This window comes from Necator americanus, chromosome V (assembly GCF_031761385.1).
Source record: "Necator americanus strain Aroian chromosome V, whole genome shotgun sequence".
In the NCBI taxonomy this organism is placed as follows: domain Eukaryota; kingdom Metazoa; phylum Nematoda; class Chromadorea; order Rhabditida; family Ancylostomatidae; genus Necator; species Necator americanus.
The window spans coordinates 37,027,305-37,048,041 of record NC_087375.1 but is presented as its reverse complement, the minus strand read 5'-3'; the positions used below and the strand labels follow the sequence as shown (position 1 = coordinate 37,048,041).

General features: G+C 38.9%; 2 protein-coding genes across 2 annotated transcripts; one reads left to right on the top strand and one right to left on the bottom strand.

Moving 5' to 3' along the window:
• Positions 1-231: 231 nt before the first annotated feature.
• Positions 232-5,347, top strand: RB195_016331 (uncharacterized protein; the record flags this gene model as incomplete). The annotated part of the gene is made up of 12 exons (XM_064207437.1): positions 232-303; positions 413-558; positions 1,473-1,611; positions 1,726-1,907; positions 1,976-2,052; positions 2,651-2,784; positions 2,925-3,025; positions 4,234-4,324; positions 4,477-4,552; positions 4,842-4,999; positions 5,059-5,163; positions 5,258-5,347. 12 exons carry the CDS (start codon positions 232-234, stop codon positions 5,345-5,347), a joined length of 1,371 nt encoding a protein of 456 aa, XP_064063318.1.
• A 1,498-nt stretch (positions 5,348-6,845) lies between these two features.
• Positions 6,846-17,759, bottom strand: RB195_016330 (uncharacterized protein; the record flags this gene model as incomplete). The annotated part of the gene is made up of 10 exons (XM_064207436.1): positions 6,846-7,012; positions 8,423-8,477; positions 8,548-8,643; positions 8,702-8,820; positions 10,296-10,407; positions 10,501-10,621; positions 11,949-12,126; positions 12,244-12,314; positions 15,790-15,902; positions 17,679-17,759. 10 exons carry the CDS (start codon positions 17,757-17,759, stop codon positions 6,846-6,848), a joined length of 1,113 nt encoding a protein of 370 aa, XP_064063317.1.
• Positions 17,760-20,737: the final 2,978 nt, after the last annotated feature.

Here is a 20,737-nt window from a genome sequence, read left to right as displayed (position 1 = left end):
GACCAGCAAAGCAAAGTAATCCTTAAAAAATACACTGGACAAGAAGAAATACATAGAATGGACAAGAAATCCACGTTATGTCTGAGTGATGCCCTTGACATTATCTTGAGAGTGCATCAGCGCCGCGGTTCGAAGTTCGCACACGATCGACCTATTACTGACCACCACTATTCGACCAACTCAATCTACTATCGAATATTCATTCGAACTCAGTTGTAGCCAACTTGCAAAATGCATATCTCAGCGGAAAAGAAAGTGGAACTGCTAGAGAAATTGGATGAATTTTTCAGCAGAACTGATAAGGTAGTAACCGTTTTTCTTGATTTTAAGTTCTTTTTTTCATTTGATTTCCCCCTCCATTTGAGTATTATCTCTTGGTAACATTTTCGTGTTGCACTTACCTTCGCTTTAGGTATCCGGGCCTGAAGCAAATGTATTTCGGCAGTTGTATCGACAATTTTTGGAAGAGAAACATTATATCGATTGGAACAGTTGGAAATTTATTGCAGAAGGTGTGCAGCGGAATCATGACGACCTATCACCGTTTGATGTCAAAAGGTTCCTGATGAAAACTTACACTTTCCATTTGTTTCCACGCCCATTTACCATAAGGTTGATAAATAAGTTGTTGAATTCTATAAAAAAGATCATGTTTTGTTGAAGAAATGAAGTAGCTCTATAATATTAGCGGCCTGAAAGTTCTGGCTTAAAAATGAATTTGACAAAAATGAGCTAACATATACACTTCCTTGTATTCTCGAAAACAGTATCTTTAAGAAATCTATTGGAGTTTTGTTTCTTTCTGGATTTTTCGTTATAAAATTCGTTTTATTGGATCTATGTCACTGCTTCTGCTTGGTGACCGTGTAATAAAACAAAGAAGGCAAAACCCTATGGCAAAATGTTTAGAAAATATGGAATGAAGATTTTCTGAAAAAAAAAACAGCTATGAAAAGTCGAAAAATTAGTTTTTGTAGCTGTTAGTGATTAGTACCACTGCAATTTCATATAACTATTTCTTATTATTCAAACATGCTTGGTTTTTTTTCCCCTGGAATTTCAAACAAACATCCAGAAGTGCTATTCGTATATGAACCAAACTAGATAATGATTTCTGGGTTTTTCCTGCAGAATTTTTCGGGAGTTACGAAGAAATTTGAGATGTTTTCGGAATTACCTCGGAGTACCTGAAATATGCTGATATACTGCGTTACGTTCAAAATTTTGGAAAATTTCAAAAACCTCTCCGATTAATACGGATTCATTCATTTAACAACGACATAAATGTGTGAGAAGTACAGTAGTTGTTGTCTCTGCAGGATCGCCCATCTTAGACTATATATAAAATGATTTTTGTTGGGAAACCAGGTATGCAGTATTTTTTTCGTGTTAAATTGTGCTTAGTTTTAGTCACCACATGAAAAACAATATTCTCATCTTGAACTTATTTTCCAAAGAACGCCAACGTTCAGAAAAGATGTCCTTAATCGTTTGGTTGTGGTGAAGCTGAATGGAGGTCTCGGCACGACTATGGGATGCAATAAACCTAAATCTTTCATCAAAATCAAAGGGGATCTTTCATTTCTCGATATTGCAAGACAACAACATGAGGTGATTTCGAATTGTCCTTTTTCTTTTTTTTTTGGAATACTTTCTAAGCAAACTTCTTCATTTGTTTTTCCTAAATTTCCTGTTTTCAAGCGGCGTAATGTAGAAAAAGTTCAGGTTTTCAACAAAACTCATGAAAGCAAGGTCCCGTTGTTCCTTATGAACTCGTTCTACACTGATCAGCAGACAAAGAGCGAGCTGGGTCCCCACAGTGATGTACGGACGTTTTGCCAGTCCAGGTGCCCACGGATTTGGGCTGACTCATTGCTGCCCGTTGAGGACACTGGCACGGATCAAGAGTGAGAGATTCTTAATGCAGTTCTTTTCCATTGAGACTACTTCATGGAGCGAATTGGATTTTTTCCAGGTGGTATCCTCCAGGACATGGGAACATATTCCAAGCTTTAGGCGCCACTGGGGTTCTTGATGAGTTGCTCAACCAGGGTACGGTGGAGGTTGATGTCTCTGATAAAAATTTTGATGCGGTAGCTTTCGTACCTTTCGGATGATGTTCTACTGAAGTTAGGATTTTTCCATTAAAAAAAGGCTTTGCAACAGTTTTCCTAACGAACAAGAAAAAAAAAATTCTGCTACCAAGTATTTGTATTGCACTTAGTTGCTGATGAATTAGTGATTTTATTCACTTAAAGGCATCACCCCGCGAATCTGAGGTGGTGCAGATTTCAGGTGGAATATTCTTATAAGGGATAGTTGATTATGGAGAGGAGGGTAATTCCGTCCATTTCTTCCTAATTGCCGTAAAAAACGGCGCGAAAGATGCGGCGCGTGCACAAAGCTGGCGCGCTCCAGTCGAACTCCTTGTAGAAAAAAGTGCGTCAGAACACCCGAAGCCGTATCTTCCGGGCCGTTTTTTACGGCAATTATGAAGAAATGGACGATATCGCCCTCCTCTCCATAGTCCACTATCCCGTATACGAATACTCCACTTGAAATCCGTACCACCTCAGATTCGTGGAGTGATGCCTTTAACTTTGAATTTGCTGATAATTTCATCGAAATTGAATGCTCATACATCTGTCAGGCCGAGACATAATGTTCGTGTCGAACATCGATAACACTGGTGCCGTGCTCGACCTAAAAATCGCCCAATTCGCCTGTGACGAAGGTGTGGACTACATCATGGAGTGCACGAAGAAGACGGAGAATGATATCAAGGTAACAAAAGGACTTTCCCAGCTAGGAAAATATGACTGTTTGTTTTGAGCATAGAAAATATCCTGAAAGTACTACCGTAGAAACAAGTGAACAATCACAATGTTTTCACTATATTCTATTGGACTTTTATTGTTGTTTAGGGCGGCACATTGATCGACATTGCTGGACAACTAATGCATTTGGAGATCCCACAAGTCCCACCAGAACATCTGGATGAATTCTGTTCAACCCGAACGTTTAAGTATGTTATGATTTACAGATTTCTCTTGTGTTTTCCATATGTGCACCTACATACGTCTACCTTTTCTTTATTACACAATTTTAATATAATTTTGAAATTTTAATATACTTTTGAAATTTTCTCCTCTCATTTGAAAGAGTTCTGAAGAAATATATCCTTGAACGGTGTTAAGGCAGTAGTTATTGGGTTGACAGAAATTTTGTGAGAATCTCACAAGGTTGCTTTTCGATTTTTAACACAGTAATTCCGTCGAAGAACTTCCCAAAGCTTTAGTGGAGATAACTATGCTACTGAAGCCTACTTTATGCTACTGACGCTTTGCTTCTTTGAATTCGAAAGTTGAAAAATTTGAAATTTTTCGAATTTTTGAAATTTTTGAACAGTTATCCACATTATTTTCGTAATGTCGATGAAAAAATCATGGCTATCGCGCGCAGTTGCGATTCAGATAGCACTTTGAAAGCGAAAACATAGAAAACCAGCGCTCAACGACCTGTGACACTAAACAGGTGAAATTGAATGCTCATTTAAACGCTGCCGAAGGATGTAAGTGTGTGTAAGTATCAACTCGACCGCATTGCAGCTACAGGTGATGGTCATAGTGCGACGAACAGCACAATAAAAGAATGTGGCGTATGATGTGCTTCTACGGAAAGAATCTTGGGAAATTTACCCTATTCATGTTTGGATCAGCAGACTTTAAGGTGTTGCTGGTGGGATCCTTATTGTTTCCCACCTAAAAAGTATTCTGACATTGCTACGCGCTACCCACATCGAATTTGATAGATTCACTACATTCTATAGGAGGATAACCTATAGGTCCAGTGGTGTTCCTCGGAGGTCCAGCAGGAAAGATGTACTAACTGATCCAAGAAAAACGTTGCATTCTTTAGCTTCCTACTTTTGAAGCTTGTTTAAAGTTGGGATGGGTATGAGCGTTCTTTTATTTCACGTTTTGTTTATATTATTTATTTATATTTTATATTTTATTTGCTTTCACAACATGGCCAGTTTTCATCGTTAGCTACCAAATACAAATAATTAAATACAAAAAGTTAAAAAGTTAAAAAGTAAGGTTAAAAAACAAATAGTTGGCATTATTGTGGGTGGAGTCGAAATTCCCAGACAAAAGCAAATCAATCTCCATGCAAGTTTTGTCGACTTGTGGTGAGTTTACTGTTCATTAGAACTAACTGATAATTTTATAGAATATTCAATACAAATAACATCTGGGTGAATTTGCGATCTGTCAAAGAGCACCTCCACAGAATTTCCAGCGAGATCATTGTAAATAAGAAGGTACTTTTTTGCTCTATTTTCCATGTCGCTTTGATTTTTCCTGAGTTGCCCCTTTTTTGGTTTTTTTACTATTTTTTTGCTATTACTCTTATTTTTTTACCATTGAAACGGTTCAACGTTAGATTAATATGAGAAAAAAAACTAATTTCCAGTTACTGCATGGCCGAGGAGTGCTCCAGTTGGAAACTTCGATTGGTGGATGCATTCGTAATTTTCCACGAGCCTACTGTAAGTTCCTTTTGCAGCCTTTTTGAAACGTTTATCGTTCTAAACACATCAGAATAAAAAGGACATGACTCGTGGTGCGAAGTAAGTTGTAGGCAGTACTCATGGCATGCCGCCTCCTGCACGGTGAATGTGCTACCGAAGTTCTTATGAATCTTACGAAAAACAGCAGGTTTTCAAGAGCAAATTACATATGAAGAGAAAGAGATTTTCTAAAATTTCTTCGAGTTATCCCGAATCTTTTTCCAGAGCAGTTGAGTAAAACCATAACTACTGATACGTGCTTTTATAGGTGTACATGTTGGCCGCAACAGATTCCTACCCGTGAAGAAAACAGACGACCTGTTGTTGGTTTCCTCAAATCTTTATTCTCTGAGTGATGAACGTTCATTAGTGCTAAATCGAAATCGCCCACCACCAACTGTGGAGTTGGGAGAGTTTTTCCAATCTGTACGTATTTTTTTCAAGAGAACTAGGGATGCTTCTTGTGCGAAAAGAATGATATCTAGGTTGACGACTTCCGCAGTCGATTCGAGGACTATCCGGAAATCCTTGAGCTCGATTCCTTGAAAATTAAAGGAGATGTACGGTTTGAGAAGGGTGTAGTTCTGAAGGTGATGTTGCTAGATCCATATTTTGTCAGGAAAAATCGTTTGCATACATATATTTTTTGTTCCTCTACTTCTTGTCAATTATGCAATTTTTCAGGGAGATGTTCAAATTCTGAACGAAAGCGGAAAACAGCAAACGATTATATCAGGAACTTGCATAAATAACGACCAAATTATATTTAAATAAATGTTCTCCGTTTACACGCTTTGTTTGGAGCATCTGTTACAAATTGCACGCAGTAGAACAAGAAAATGACCCCATGGAAAGAAAAATTAATATATGCAGTCTAATCGGTAGTAAAATGTACAGAGCACTATTATTCCAAACCTGAAGTTTCGAAATCTTATGGGGTTTCGAGAAAGAAGGCTATTCCCCAAGCACAATCTTCCTTTTCATAACACCGCAACAAGATGTTCCGAGATTGTTGGAGGCTTTCTCATGTCCGGATTTCACAATTACAGTAGCAAGTGGCTATCCACAACCGGCTTTCTTTCCTGCTCAAAACCCTAGACCACCTTTTGTAGAGTCCATATTTTATATTTCGGTATATATTTTGTTTTATATTTATCGGTATATATTTATTTTATATTTCGGTATATATTTTATTTTATATTTATCGGTATTTATTTATTTTATATTTCGGTTTATTTCGGATATCACTGCATCACTACTGACCACAGCACACTCCTTGCGACTCTCTTCCTTTACAATCCCCCCCCCCCCATTCCCCCCATGGGAAAATCCCATCACACGCTTGACCGTGCTGATAAGTGAATTCTTTTTAAAACCATGTGATACCAACAGTCTGCGTTGTGGAAAAAAAACCTGACTACGACTAACACAGTGACCCACGCTAACAGGATTCTCTCATTTTCTTCCAGTAACTGCGAAGAGGAATAAAAATCAATTTAATTGTCTACTAGTCCTGAAAATAGAGTGGAATAATCCCGCAAATAAGATTAAGGGAAGCAACTGCGTCCACAGCGTAAGATTTCTATGGTCGACAACTCACATTAAAATTAAATTAAATGCTTACATTAAATGCTCACATTAAAAGGATGAAAAGATATGTTCCCCATTCTTCATCGGCTATTGTTTCTGCTCAAAAACAAACTTTTCCACTAAGGAACACTCTTTCCGCATTAAACATTAAAATTTAGTTTGTTTACTATGCGTGGATGGTGAAATTGTGGGAAATTCTCATCATTACTCACCGTGAAAACTCCGGTGACTTGGTGGGGTGCATCGAAGCAACTGATAATCCTATAGAATAATCAATACATATAAAGTCTCCTTTGAAATGTACTATAACCAACATCAACTTCAGCTACTGTAGGAAGAAAATCACTGTATGCTTGAGAAAAAAATTGCTGTAAAGTTCTGGAGAAAAACTGTATTGATCTACACTAAACCCGAAAAAGTCTCCTTTTTGAGGAATAACAACCGCATCGATTCTCTTTCAGCGCACAACTAGTTGAATTAAATAAAGGGATAAGAAATATAATCGCGTGAAGTAGCTCTAACAAGGCTAAGTGACTGCAATTGTATAAAAATCAAGTCAGAGAAGTGGGAATTCATAGGAATTCCCAAGGACTGCTATTAAGCAAAAGATGTAAATAAGACTGTGTAAATATGAGAGCAACCGGTTTCGAATATGAGTAAAAGTCGATTCAAGGAAAAACGGTTAAAGCTGTGCTGCTTTTGGATTCGGGTCGGTTGAGGCGTTACTATGAGCATCTCGCTGGATCAGAGCAAGCATGACTTCGACCATCTCATCCATTCCGTACTCGATGTGCCAACCCCAGTCTTTCTTCGCTCGAGAATCGTCGAGAGAACGTGGCCACGAGTCCGCTGAAAATAAGAATTCCAGGTTAAACGTTGATTATTTCGGAGGTATTATCCACAGTGAAATTACGTGTATGAATTTTAATAGATTTTGATGTGTATATTGCGTGGATGGGTTCGGGTGTAGTGTAGCGGTTAGAGGTTCCGCTTCCTGCACGATCAACCAACCGTATTCATTTTGGGATGGTCTTCGTGCAAAGATGAAACATAATTAAAGACAACGAAGAAATGTGGAAGAAAATTATTTCATAAATTTCATGCAGCTATTTCATTTATTTCACACTATTTTACTATTATTTCGTGCTTCACTTCTATTTTTCAGAGTTAACCGTATTTTAGGGCGGGTGTGGTGTAGCGGTTAGAGGTTCCTCTACCTGCACGATCGATCGGAGGTTCGAGTCCACCCTAGTGCTCACCAAGCCTTTCATCCCTCCGGGGTCGATAAATTGGTACCAGGCTTGTCTGGGAGGATAAAAAAACACTGACTTGACACATCGGCTAGCCACCGGAAGTCATTGTATAGACCAGATACACGTTCGTAATTCGTAATTCTGAATTGAACTGAACGTAGGGGCGCATCCCAAGCGGATTGGTTAACGCCAGAAACTTTGTCGTTTATCCTTTAAGGCGTGGATGTGAGGTCATGCCACACAGAACTCTTTAATCATAGTTCAATTCTATAGAGAGAAATATTCTGGATTAACTAGACCTACATATGTGTTCACCCTGGCACTGCTTCAATGTAATAATGTGACATATCCCAAGGTAGCGCTTTGAAATTTAGAAGTAGGAAGGATAAGTGCTGTAAATTAGTCCATGCCTGTCAAAATGTGTTTCTGTAAAGTTTTTTTTTTCCACGAAATCTGCCATTCCTTTGGAGTGGTTCTCTAGGAATCTGAAGTACATAGTGATCTGGAGTTGGCTTTTTTCTGTGAAGCAGAAAATAAAAAAATAATTGGGTATGTACAAAGGATTTTTCTTATGCAGTGTGTGAATTGGAAAATTCGAGAACAAAAGAAAGGAGAATAAGTGTTATTAAATTTAATGTGTTAGCTGCTACAATGCCACTATCCATGTCGTGAAGAGGTGGGCAGAGTCAGCTAGATGTACAGCAGCGCCTGTGAACCTCCTCTTCATCTAACCGTGAAGCCCTAATGTCCATGAAAAAAGTAAAACACGAAAAATTTAAAACAATTCAAATTAAAGAAATTTCTTCTTATTTCAAGTTCAGCAACTTTCCGCTATCACATGACTGGGTGATTTTGCTTGTCGTACATAAAGATCTACAAAATCGGAACTACCTCAAAACCAGTACTACGAATTTGAGGTATGTTAAGATTATTTTTAGTTAATCTCGCTGCCGAAATGTACTAGAAATGATAGTTTTTGGAAACTAGAACTATTTTCTCAACTTACCGATCCCTTGTCGGATTTTGCAAATGTTATAGTCGATCTCAAAGTGAGGTAACACCTAAAGCGACTTGTATTACTTCATATTTTAAAATTCAAACACTACTACTAAGGAAAAAAATCGTTGTCACCTTTTTAATGGCTTTTGCTATTTGATCAGGAGTGAACGAGAAACCGGTAACGTTATATGTGCGAAGTGTGAGAGAATCGTTGGGAGCGCTCAGAAACTGAAAAATAAATTCTTACTTGAAAAAAAAACAAATGAGTTCTATTTGTTATTTCCACCTGAACAACAGATGCCATGCAATCCGTGTCGTACATCATCGGGAGCATTGTGTCAGGTCGAAGATAACATGTGTGGCGTCCTTTTTCTAGAGCATCGTAGAAAATCTGTATGGCGTAGTCTGAACAGAACCATTCACTTCGGGACTGATTCCTTTTGATTTGCGTAGCTACAAAAGAAGACGACCACCGCGAAGCGTGAGCGATTTGTAGATAGCGAGACCCTGGATGGTTCCGCCCATTTGTATCTAATCGCCGCTAAAAACGGCGTGAGAGCCACTTTGGTTACTACGAGGTGCGTCAAAAGCATCACTCCACGAATCTGAGGTGGTACGGATTTCAGGTGGAGTATTCGTATACGGGATCGTAGATTATGGAGCGGAGGTGATTCCGTCCATTTCTTCCTAATTCCCGTAAAAAACGGCCCGGAAGGTACGGCTTCGAGCGTTCTGGCGCACTATTTTCTACAAGGAGTTCGACTGGAGCGCGCCAACCTTGCGCACGCACCGCATCATCAGGGCCGTTTTTTACGGGAATTAGGAAGAAATGGACGGAATCATCCCCCCTCCCCATAATCTTCTATCCCGTGTACGAATACTCCACCTGAAATCCGTACCACCTCAGATTCGTGGAATGATGCCTTTAAATCCAAAACGGTCCATTCCGGGGAATACTGCTCCGTTTTCCAATACAGTTTTCTTTATTTTCTATTTCGATTCGATTTTTTCCGTTTTTTTTTTCGATTTAATACGTTACTGGTTTTCCAAATATTCTAATCTCCTTTAGAAATTAGGCGGTACGGTCCGTTTAAAGCAGTACGTTCGATAGAAAGGAAATCTTTTCATCCATTAAGTCGCTTTGCTATCCTTGAATACCGACCGATACGTAGGCGGATGATAACTTTATCGGCAAGTCTTTCTAATTTTTTTCTTGACTTTTCACTTTCTGAAGTTTTTATTCTCTATTTTCAATTTCATACTACATAGTTCACCGCTGAGTTTTAATACAATTATTTATTAGTGTCACCTTTGATTGGTAGTAAAATAGTACACATTCATTGATTAAAATCAATAAAACATACGGGGGTAAGCGTAATCCTCACGTTTTTTTTTTGGGAAAATTTGAGCATTTTACAGCGGTTTTTTAATAGTTGCTGATGCATGACATTATACAACCAGTACATATTATGCGGATTTTTCTCAAAACTTCCGCTTCATTACGACCATACGACCAGCTTTGAACTATCTATTAGGTTGGTGCAAAAGAAATGCAGGTTTTTCTATATTAAATCCAAATTAATATAACTCAGATCTAACAAAATTTATTTAATCAAAGTAATCTCCATTACAACTAACGTACTTTCGCCAACGAGAAACGAGCTTCTTAAAAAAAAACATGCATTTCCTTTGCAGCAACCTAATACTAGTGAACATTGCCACAGAGTGGGCCAAAAGTACAAGAATTTTGGCATGTGTAGTCAGTATACCTTATTCTATGATACGAGGTATATTTTGAGGCACGTACAACTCACTGGTTACCCAGTTCACTTTTGTTCTCTCCAGAAATCTTGTCAGACTGAAACTCTCCGAAAACCTACCTGTGGTTCCTCCTCCTGGTTTTGTTGCCGAAATAATTCCTGGGAAACGGAGACTGCGAAAATCCACCCCAAACCTGTGATGATAGTATTCTCCAAGGCGTTCTGCATACACCTGTAATTCGCCTTTCAGGTTTACGTTAGACTACATATTTGCTCACATGTCATCATCGTGTATTTGAAAAACCAGTTCGACCCGGAAGCACACCTTGGATACTCCGTAAATGGTGGTTGGACACTGAATCGTGAGGTCAGGCACGTTGTCACGAGGAGTTGTCGGCCCGAAGGCGCCGATGGTGGATGGGATCAATATCTTGAGGTTATGTTTCCTGGAAAGTGACCGAATTGCGTGCGAGTTGCTTCTGCTCTACGGTAATTTTAAACAACACAGTGATATTTTCTTTGAAAAGATGTTTTCAACCAGTTACTCAGATCACTTGTTCAATACGTATAAAATACATGGGATGTCAGTTTCCACAGTTTTCCATCTATTTACGTTTTTTTTGGACTTCTCCACATTCTCCAGCGTTGAAGTCTCCATTTCTGTGAAGCAGTCAGCAGACCTGTGTGTTAATTTTGCCGACCATGGCACGGTACGGGTTTTGATCACGTGGGTTGTAGAACACTATTTAGAGCTATTCTATTTGCTCTATAACATAACATTAAATCCAGAGATGAAGAAATATTCAGGTAAAGGAAATTAATGAAAAAAATGTTTGCTCTTAACAATGAACTTTCTCCTTTTTTTTCGAACTCTTTATTAACTGTGGAAGGCTTCAGAGCTTTAGCATTCAAATCCGTTTTCCAGAAGAGAGGATCTAGGGTCGCTTGAGGAAATTAAAAATTCTAAAGAACCAACTGCTACTATGAACTTCAGACTTTTTCTGGAGCGTATGGTGCAAATGAGAAGTGAATTTTAAGCAGAAAACCGAATGTTATTTTGGACGTCATTGCCAAATTCAGAATATTAGAATTGTAGAGTAGGTTGAACACTTCTACAATAAATATAATAATAAGTGATTCTTAGGCAGAAGACGAAAAAGACGCGGATTCACATAATTTTTCTCATTATTTTTCCGCATTATTTTACTGAACATTTTCGGTACAAGCAATTTATCATCTGGATCTGGATTTCTTATACGTGACTCTGTCTAAATTGTATTAAATTAAACTTAAATTAATTAAACTAAATTTTAAGAGGATTTCTCAGCATCTAGTACCGATTTCAAGTTGACAAAAATGTTTTCATGTAATACTAATCCCTATTAAAACTTGGATCTACCGCTACTTTGAGTCCTCTATTTTTTTTTGCTTGGTTCAAGTCTATGTATGTACAGCTGGACATCTTAGAGTAGGAGGAACAACGAGGTCCAGACTGTACTACAAACCCACTACAGCTACGTTTCCGGATGTTCTTTCAATTGTCTTTTTTTCTTAGGTATAGCTAAAAAAATCCATGGGTTTTGTGAAGGGTTGTTTCGAATTCACTATTCCGTGAAGATTTCTCAAAAGATTAAGCGTAAACAACCGCCAAACAGTTTCACACCTTTGGCAGCGTTCTCCCCTCCTCATGTCCTATCGGAAAATTTTATTTCCATTATCAAATTCTAATTTTCAACTGGCTATAAGAAAACTGATTATAATAGCAAAGCTTACTTGGCAACTTCCAGGACGTTCTCCACTCCACGGCAATTTACTTGCAGGGCTAAACTGACATTTTGCTCTCCTACTGCACTGAGAAGTGCCGAATAGTGCACGATTGTGTCGATTCCTTTGTCAACCACCATACGTTCGATACTTTCTTGATTAAGAATATCCAAATAGGAGTAGTTCGCTGCAAAAAAATTGACATATTTGCAATATTCATGCAAATGTAGTGGTGGCGAATCATCGTATTCGTCTTTTTTTCATCGCCAGCTGTGCAAGAGGCATGAGGAATCGGAACACTTACACACATCTGCAGCGTTACGAGGAGCTTTCACGATATCGGTCATAACAACGCAACCATCTCCGTACATGTATCTAAAGAGGAAGGGTGAGTACGGGACCTCTTCATTTCTTTACTTATCCTATGGTCATTTCAACTAATTTGAAGATGTTGTTATTTCGACATAAAAGAATTAAATTTAAGAAATAAAATTAAACAATCGAATAATTAAATAATTAAATAAAATTAAAAAAAAATTAAGAAATAAAATTTAATCTTAAAAATTTGAAGAATATATTGATCTCAGTGCGAAAATATTGTATTTCAGTGCTATCATTGCAGCTGTATTCTTATGTCTGAATCTTCGAGGGAACTCAGAACTACGAGTAAAATAAAAATTGACTTTTTTTGAGGGCCATTTCGAAATATCGAAACCAACTGAAAGGGGGGGGGGGCGTTACGTACCTGCAGCCGATTATGTGCAGCCGAATAAGTGCGTGCAGAAGAGGCTGTCGGTAGGCGTCTGAGCAGGCGTACCTTACGGTGCCCGCAGAGTTCAGAGCCGCGCGGGCGTGTGGTTCGGCTGCGCTCTGCGGTATTGGTGGTTATTGAGCGTACTGTTCTGAATAATCAATAACCACCAAAATCGCAGAGCCGCTAAACCGCGCTTCCGCCCGTCACTCTGAACTCTGCGGGCAATCTTAGACGAGTTGTGATCACTAGGCCACGCCCACCCATCGCTGCATCACTACGCTGATGTGGCGTATTTGTACTGCAGTTACTTAATATAGTTGACGTCTAGGAGAGTAGCAAAGAACAAAAAGGTAACAACATAGCAACGTAGAAAGTGGAAAATAATCAAAGAAATTGTAAAATGGAGTAAAAAAGTGAAAATTTCCCTGAAGAACAAAACAACATAAAAAACATAAAGCTGATGTTGTTGAGCTGTTGAGGTTTGTACTGTTCATTGCGTAACAGTACAAGTAGCCGAAATCTTTGCGTTTGGTCAAAATATCGCCGTATTGACTTGCAGCTCCGAAACAGAAAAAAATGTAACACTTTTTAATGTTAACGCGTATTAAGCCTTTTCAAATCACTCCTTATCTTCTTCATCTTTTTTTGTCGCTCTTCCGTGATTTCGTCATACCTAATTTATTTTATTCATCTTTTTTTGGAGTCTGCACCTCTAAAAACCACTTCTATTACTATAATATATAACTCTGCAGCTTAAATATGAAGCTATAGCTCAAATATTTCTTCACGGTCCCAAAGATGCTTTTTTTGACCAGATCAAAAACATGTTGCCTACATCTGCATACAATAGAACATCCTCTCTTTAAATTTTGAACTGGATCTGTGTGAATTGTGGGCAAACGTGAATTCATCGAGTAACAACTGTTCAAATTTCCTGCTCCGATCTGCTCAATTAATACAGATTCTCTGAAGTCAGACAAAATAAAGTCCTACAAAATATGTCGGTATTGATCGATAGATCATTTCAGTTTAGCTTCTTGAGCTTTGAGACATAAAAACTCTTGATTTGTTTGTTCTAACAAATAAATATCCAATTATTTCCTGTTTCTAGCAGCTCTCGTGCAATCGTTTGATATATCTCTACACGTGAACGATCGATACTCCGTACAGAGGCAGTAGCAGAGCTGGCGTTCCCCTGCGAAGCATGTCTCGCACCTCATCAGACGATGGGACGCCGCTGATGGACGATGTGGTGAGCGGGGCGGGCCATAAGGGCAAACGCAGCGCAATGCTTTGCTGACGATGTTAACTGCTGCGCAGCGCAATTAACGACCTCCGTTGCCAGTCGTTCCCCTTGATGATAATGATAATGATAAGCTGTCGTCGAAACTGTGGGTACCTAACAATACGCACCCCCCGAAATAGTTGACATGGAACATTTCAAGTTGACATTTCAAGCTCGCAACCTCAATTATGTCCCGCTACGTATTATTTGGGAAAAAAATCTTTTTTTTTTGTTTTTGAAAAGTTCAGTGTTATGACAATTGAATGTGCTTCGAACAACATATTAATTCTTTCTAAGTTGTGCCCCTCTATGACTGCCTAGGAAAATGTCATTTCCTTTGTGTCGCGCGACAAGTGCACAACGAAATCATCATCGGAAGTTCCAATTTTGTCAATGCTATGACCTCCACATTGACTCATATAGGACTGACTAACGGAACTGACTCAGAACTCATATAGCTTTTGCATGCCTAAACAGAAGGCCACCAAGAATGATGTAGAACAACTTCAAGATTCCACCTATAACTTTCATTAGTTAATTTAAAGAAAACCACTAGCAAGGACGTTATCGTAAACCTAAAAGAGACACCATTTTGGGACCCAAAGTTGGATTTTTTCCCTTTTAAGAATAAATGTAATCAATGAAATCATGCTGTCTACACTTATACCTTTACATTCATATATTATCGAGCTGCTTGCCTCTTGACGGTTTGAAGACATCTACGTGGTTTCACAAAATATTTCAAAAAGTCAAGTGCTATCAATTATAAAACTAGGGAAAAAAACCACTAAAAACAATGCATCCTCAATGCTTTTAAGCTAAAAGCTCCCGAAGGGAAAGCAATTTATAAACTGTAAGTGATACGATCCTCTTCTTCGAACGTTCTTCAGAAAATCTTTGTGCAATCAATGCAATCAATGTGTCATCTCGAAACGGGACGAGCCCCCACGTGATAGATTCAAACTGCAGGCATCCGTAGAATTTGCATGCCATACGGCGGACGGCGATCTCGATGACGCTGACGGCTGACGCATCTGCATCGCGCTCATCTGTTTTTCTTTCTGCGTTGCATAAAAACCAATAGAGAACAGCGTTGGAAATGAAAAGATTCAACAGTTGTACAGACCAGAGCTACTAGTAACTAAATAATCTAAAAGTGAAGAATAATCTCATCTATCAGAATATCAGAAGCTGGTGAACAGTTTAGGGAGCGCGAAAGTTCGACTTTCCTTGAATCTTCGCATAGAGACTGCAAACTTGTCGATAGTCCAATTTAGCAACAGCCATTTAAACTCTTTTGGTTTCGATTCAGGATGTAGCATCATAGGGAATGATGACTTGTTGTTCTGGATCAGGCATTTCAGAGGATATATCACAAATGATCTGACTTTTCAGGCTCTGATAAAGGCGACGACGACGCCGAAACGTTTGTAGCCGTAATAAAGTTTGTTAACAATCTTGGATGTTGCTAAATTGGACTATCGAGAAGTTTAGGGAGTTTTTCCACATCTCTGCACATTTTTTAATTTACCAGATTGATTGTAAGGCTTTTCTGTACACTTGGCCCTTTCTTCAGTAGTTATTGGAAAATTAAATTTAAAAAAAGAATGCTTCAGCTTGTTAACCATAAGGCCTGGGCCCATGGGCCTGGCAGACATAACTGCTTAATAATTACGACACTAAATGTTCAAATCACTCGTTTCCTGGAGTTATTCCGAGTTTTTTTTTGAATCCGTAGCACTTTTTTGAATAAATCTGCATCTATTTTTAAAGCACTACGCACAATTCAAATATACGAATAGGAAGCCCACTTGTAGACGGTGTTAAGCCCACGTCCAAGTTGTCCAAGAGAACCAGTAATAAGCACGCGTGGGCGTTCGCTGGTGGCGGATGCAAGTGCCTTAAATCTGGCCAGAGGATCGGCCTGAAATCAAAGTTGTTGAGAAGTTTAATGAGACCTCGTTTATGCGCTCCTTTAATTCAAGAGATATACTGCCCGAAGAAGAATTTCCGGATGCATATGACTTATTGAAGTATCTGGCTTCTTTGCACTCTTTTTTCACATTCAAAATTATTGACACAACCAAAGAAAAGAGATTTTTAAAGTCCCCATTTGCTATATCATAAATGTCAAAAGGACAAAAAGGATAAAATGTCTGGCGTTAATCATTCCGCTTGGGACGCCGCGCCATCGCGTCCATCACTTCAATTCAAAATCGTTTGACGTTTACGAACGCCAGACAGTTTGTACTGACTTGGTGGGGCTAGACGGTGTCAGAAGTCAGCGTTTTTATCCTCCAGACTCCTCTAGTACCAATTTATCGACTCCAGGGAATGAAAAATTAGGTTGGCACTAGGGCAGATGATCTGAACCTCCGATCGATCATCATGCTGCAGCCACAACGCGGAACCTCTTACCGACTTCGCTACACCGTGTTTAAAAACAACAACGTGGTAAAAATTATTAGTAAGAGAAAAAGGAGAAAGAAACAAACCCCTTTTTTGCTTACAGTCTGATTTGCTTCGCTGTAAAAAAAATTATTTCCTATTTCGCTTGTAATAACATCTTCTTGGGCAGAACTCCATATATAAGATCGCTTGGAAATGTCCTACTGTGCTTGCAAACTAGAAGTTTTGAAATTTCACAGAACTTTTTAATTCTTCACGAAAGGTTGAACTAGAGGCAAGTTAATGGGGAAACTATTCGTTCACATCTACGTTTTACGCGACAAAAAAAGCGGCCGTCTTTGTTTTTTTCAATATGCCCTCTGATTGTCAACAAAAGTCCCTTTAGTCAAGTTTGATAGCTATTTAGCACATTTTTAATGTTAGTTCTTTGAATCAAACTAAGGTTAACGTCAAAAGGACGTGGAAACGAAAATCATGCAAGTTCAGTGCAGATCACAGTCACTCACTGATGATTCCTGCAACTAATCCAAAGTCCCGCTGCAAACAAATGGTTTCGATCGGATCGAGTAAGGTAGAATGAGAATAAAGGATTTCAGATAGTGATAGGAGAAGCCATTTGCTGTGTATTTTGGTCTTTTTTGAGTACGGAAGGCGGACTGAAGGACTTGAAGGAGGAACGGAGTATGAAGAGTATGAAGAGGATGAAGAGGTCTCACGGAGGCTCAAAACTTCGCAAAATTCGCCTTTCCCGTCACTGGATCGATCACATTGATCTCCCTGTGTTTTTTGCATCAGAGACATTGGCAGATAACACAGCCACATTTATTTTTTCTTTGCCTTTGCAAACTTGCGAAATATACATAAAAAGTCAAGCACAGATGGAAGGTAATTTATTGTGAGAAAGAAGCAAATGAGAAATGCGAACGGACCAAAAAAAAAAAACTAGCAGAAACACGGATCATAGGAAAACTGAGACTTTCTCAAGAAAAGACTCGCGCTAACGATATGGACAGATTTATGCGCAGCTCGGATTAATCAACTGATCGAATTGATCTGGATGTGATGTGGATCTCTCACTTTATCAACTTACTGCAAGGAGAAGCAGCAGACAGCTCCTGGAGCCATGAGAAGGACTAGCTAAGAATCCTAGCACCTGATCGTAAATGTCGTTTCACTAAACATCTTCTATTGTCAGTATTCTCTATATAGCTCGTGGCTATTTGGAAGCTATATAGTTGTATCTCTCGTTCTTTTTTTCTCAATATATGTATAAAATATTCCCCGCACTTACTGGGAGTGAATAATTTCTTCTGGTAGATGCGTTCAGAAGACATGCCCCACTTCTGACAAGCTTCCGTGAAATCGATGCCATTCCAATGAGAGAACACCTGTGCTGACGGCAGTCACCTCAAATAGAAAAGTTTTGTTAGGAGCCCAAGTTGTGCAAACATTCGAAAAATCAATCCTCTTCAGATAAAGACATAGAGGTAGTTACGAAAGCGTTTTGATTTTTATATGATTATTAATTGTAGAAAATTGCAACAAATCCGGATCTATGATTTCTACAGTCAGCGATTCAATGAAGTTTGGAAGATGGTGTTGTTCTCTTATTATTTCAAAGATTGTTGAAAGAGGTGTGTGGAAACAAGTTCCAAGAGCCGGGTTTTCAGGGTAACGAAACCTTCGTCAGAAAAATGAATTAAAAGAGAACACCGAGGATCACTATGCAACCTTTAAACTATCAAACAATCGTAAAACAAAAACCTTTTGTCGAAAAGAATAAGATCCAGAATTTTCTCAATAAACCACAATCGTCCACTACAATGCACCCCAATGATGTCCAGAGAAAAAGTGTCTCCCACGATCCCACCAAGCACTTGTTCACTGCAAAAACCGGCTAGCTCGTAGCGCAAACGTAATGATTTCAACGACACAAAACAGTCTATATCAAATCAAATGAAGAAATTTCTCATCAATTTAGCCCCCTTTTCGAGAGAACGACTCTACGTTTCCCGTGCGCTACTGCTCTTTGGCCTCGCCCCTAAGATTAATTTTTACAGAAAAACGTTGAAATAAACGTGGTCCTCATGTGCGTAAATTAGCATAGGAAATTGTAGCAACGATATTTTTGTAGGAAGATTTAGGAGTAAAATGAGAGATACTACAAACTTCTTGTTCAAAAGAATTTCCTTCAACTTGGTTTTGGTCGCTCACATCGTGGACCAAAACCAAAACGACTGATGTGAAGAATAAGGCTGTGTCTGTGCAGTGGTAGAACAATGAAGTTCTATCACTATTCCTAAAGTCAGGACCTATTTTGAAAGAAACCGCTGCTGAGGAAGAAGTGGAAAATCGGACTGATGTCGTGCGTTGGGCGGCGATTCTTCGCCAGCACACAGGTTACGGTAGTAGAATACGATGCGTATGCACATGTAACTGCTTTCGACGCCTCGCACGTGGTGGGCGGCACCGGCGCCCGCCGCATTCCGATTTCGACGTCAAAGCGTGGTCATGTTCTCAGCAATCTACCACAACATGTTTGCCGAGGTCCACGTGACCGCTCAACGCCATTCAGGAGCTACGGCGAGTACGTAGGAGTGCACGTCGAGCAGCTAAAACACTTCTGGATGTGCCACCGTGATGATGGATTACAGGAAACAGAATTGCTCGAATACCAAGAGAGGTGGAATAAATAAATAAACAGCTGTGGGGCAAATGCTGTCGGTAAAGCAGACGTTCTCCTCATTCATCAAGTTCTTCTGAAGTAACGTGGTGAAAATAAATTCACTAGGTTTAAGTCGCTCGTCGAGCCGGTAGGAAGCGTCATATCTCAGGAAGGGTTTGAGTAACTTCCGATAAGATGGCTCATTTATAATGAACGTGCGGGGATCTGAAACCTCATGAAATTATTTTAAAAAAAGGATGTTACTGTGGGTGCATCCGATGAAACCTGCGATGCAAAGAAGTTTTGCTGAACTATATGTTAGAAAAACCGTTCTTTCGCCAGAAAAGTTATATCTTCTGGTGAGGATTCGAAAATGAGATAGGAAGAGATGAAGGTGACAGAAAGCGAAAAATGTTTGAAAAAAATGTTTAAAAAATGTTTAAAAAATTACGTTAGAATTCGATCAGATGATTTTGATGACTGCGAGGACTTGTAAGCCCTTGCCTATTGTCAGTATTGCATTACGTTCCCATATTTAACGGGATGTGTCATCAATAAAAATGGTTACGGTGCAGAAATCCATAAAGAAATCAAAAGCAATCAATCAAGCACATTTTAGTCCTCTCTGGGGCAAAGTGTTGACATTATTACGTGTGTTTAAAATGGATTCAAACATCGTTCTTTATCTCCGTAAATTCAGAGCTCTTTGGGGTTAACTTATCGCTCTTCATTGCACTCAAAAATTTGAACACGTGGGCTTACGCTTGACGATACGGTATTATTCTGTGCAGTTCAGTTTGAAATTTCCACAACACGAGCACAGAACAGAAAAAAGAAATAGAAATGAGAGCAAAAAACATCTAACGTTTTTAATGAACCATCTCATGCTATTACGGGACTTACTGTATGTTCCAACTTTATTAAAAAATAACCAAACTTTAATACATCGCTTCGCGGCACCACTTTGTGTCCAAAACACTCCAGAGATTCATGGCAATCTTCAATGGCCGGCTGCTTACAACTCCTTTTTAAGAATTGACTTCTTTGATCGTTTTTACAAAAGAATGCGTCTATTTTTGCTCATAATCTTTCTCGGTGGTGGATAAGAGCCAATGAAAAATTATTCAAATAGATTTTGAGAGGGAAAAAATTGTAGGGGTGAGCAAATTTTCCCCCCACTTAGTCAGCAGAACCGTTTTTTTTACAAGAGAATGCGGAGAATTACACAAAATTGTCACAGCTTCAGAGCGAATCTGAGCAGACTTAGTTGATACTCCATAGATTAACCATACCTTTGTAGAAATGGTAACCGATCCTGTAGGACTTAACTTACTTAGTTACTTAACTTATGTATTTACAGGATAAAAGGGCAAAGTGCTTCACGCCTGTTAATTTTTTTTGGAATCATCCAACTGCGTTTGATTTCTGTACAGAATTGTTAGGGTATAAGCATGGCTACGGTCTATTATTCGATTTGTTGATTTTGTCACAAAATTAGCTTTTTTGTCTTTTTTACCTTAAAATGTCTTTGTCTTAAACTTTTGTCTTAATGTAAGCAGAAGAAAACCGCCTAAATGAAACTGAAACTCTTTCAAATGAGGTATAGATGAGGCACTCGACGTATCAAATCAGTGTTCTCATATCCTGGGGATAGATCTGGCCACAATTCATCAGTTCTGGAGGGA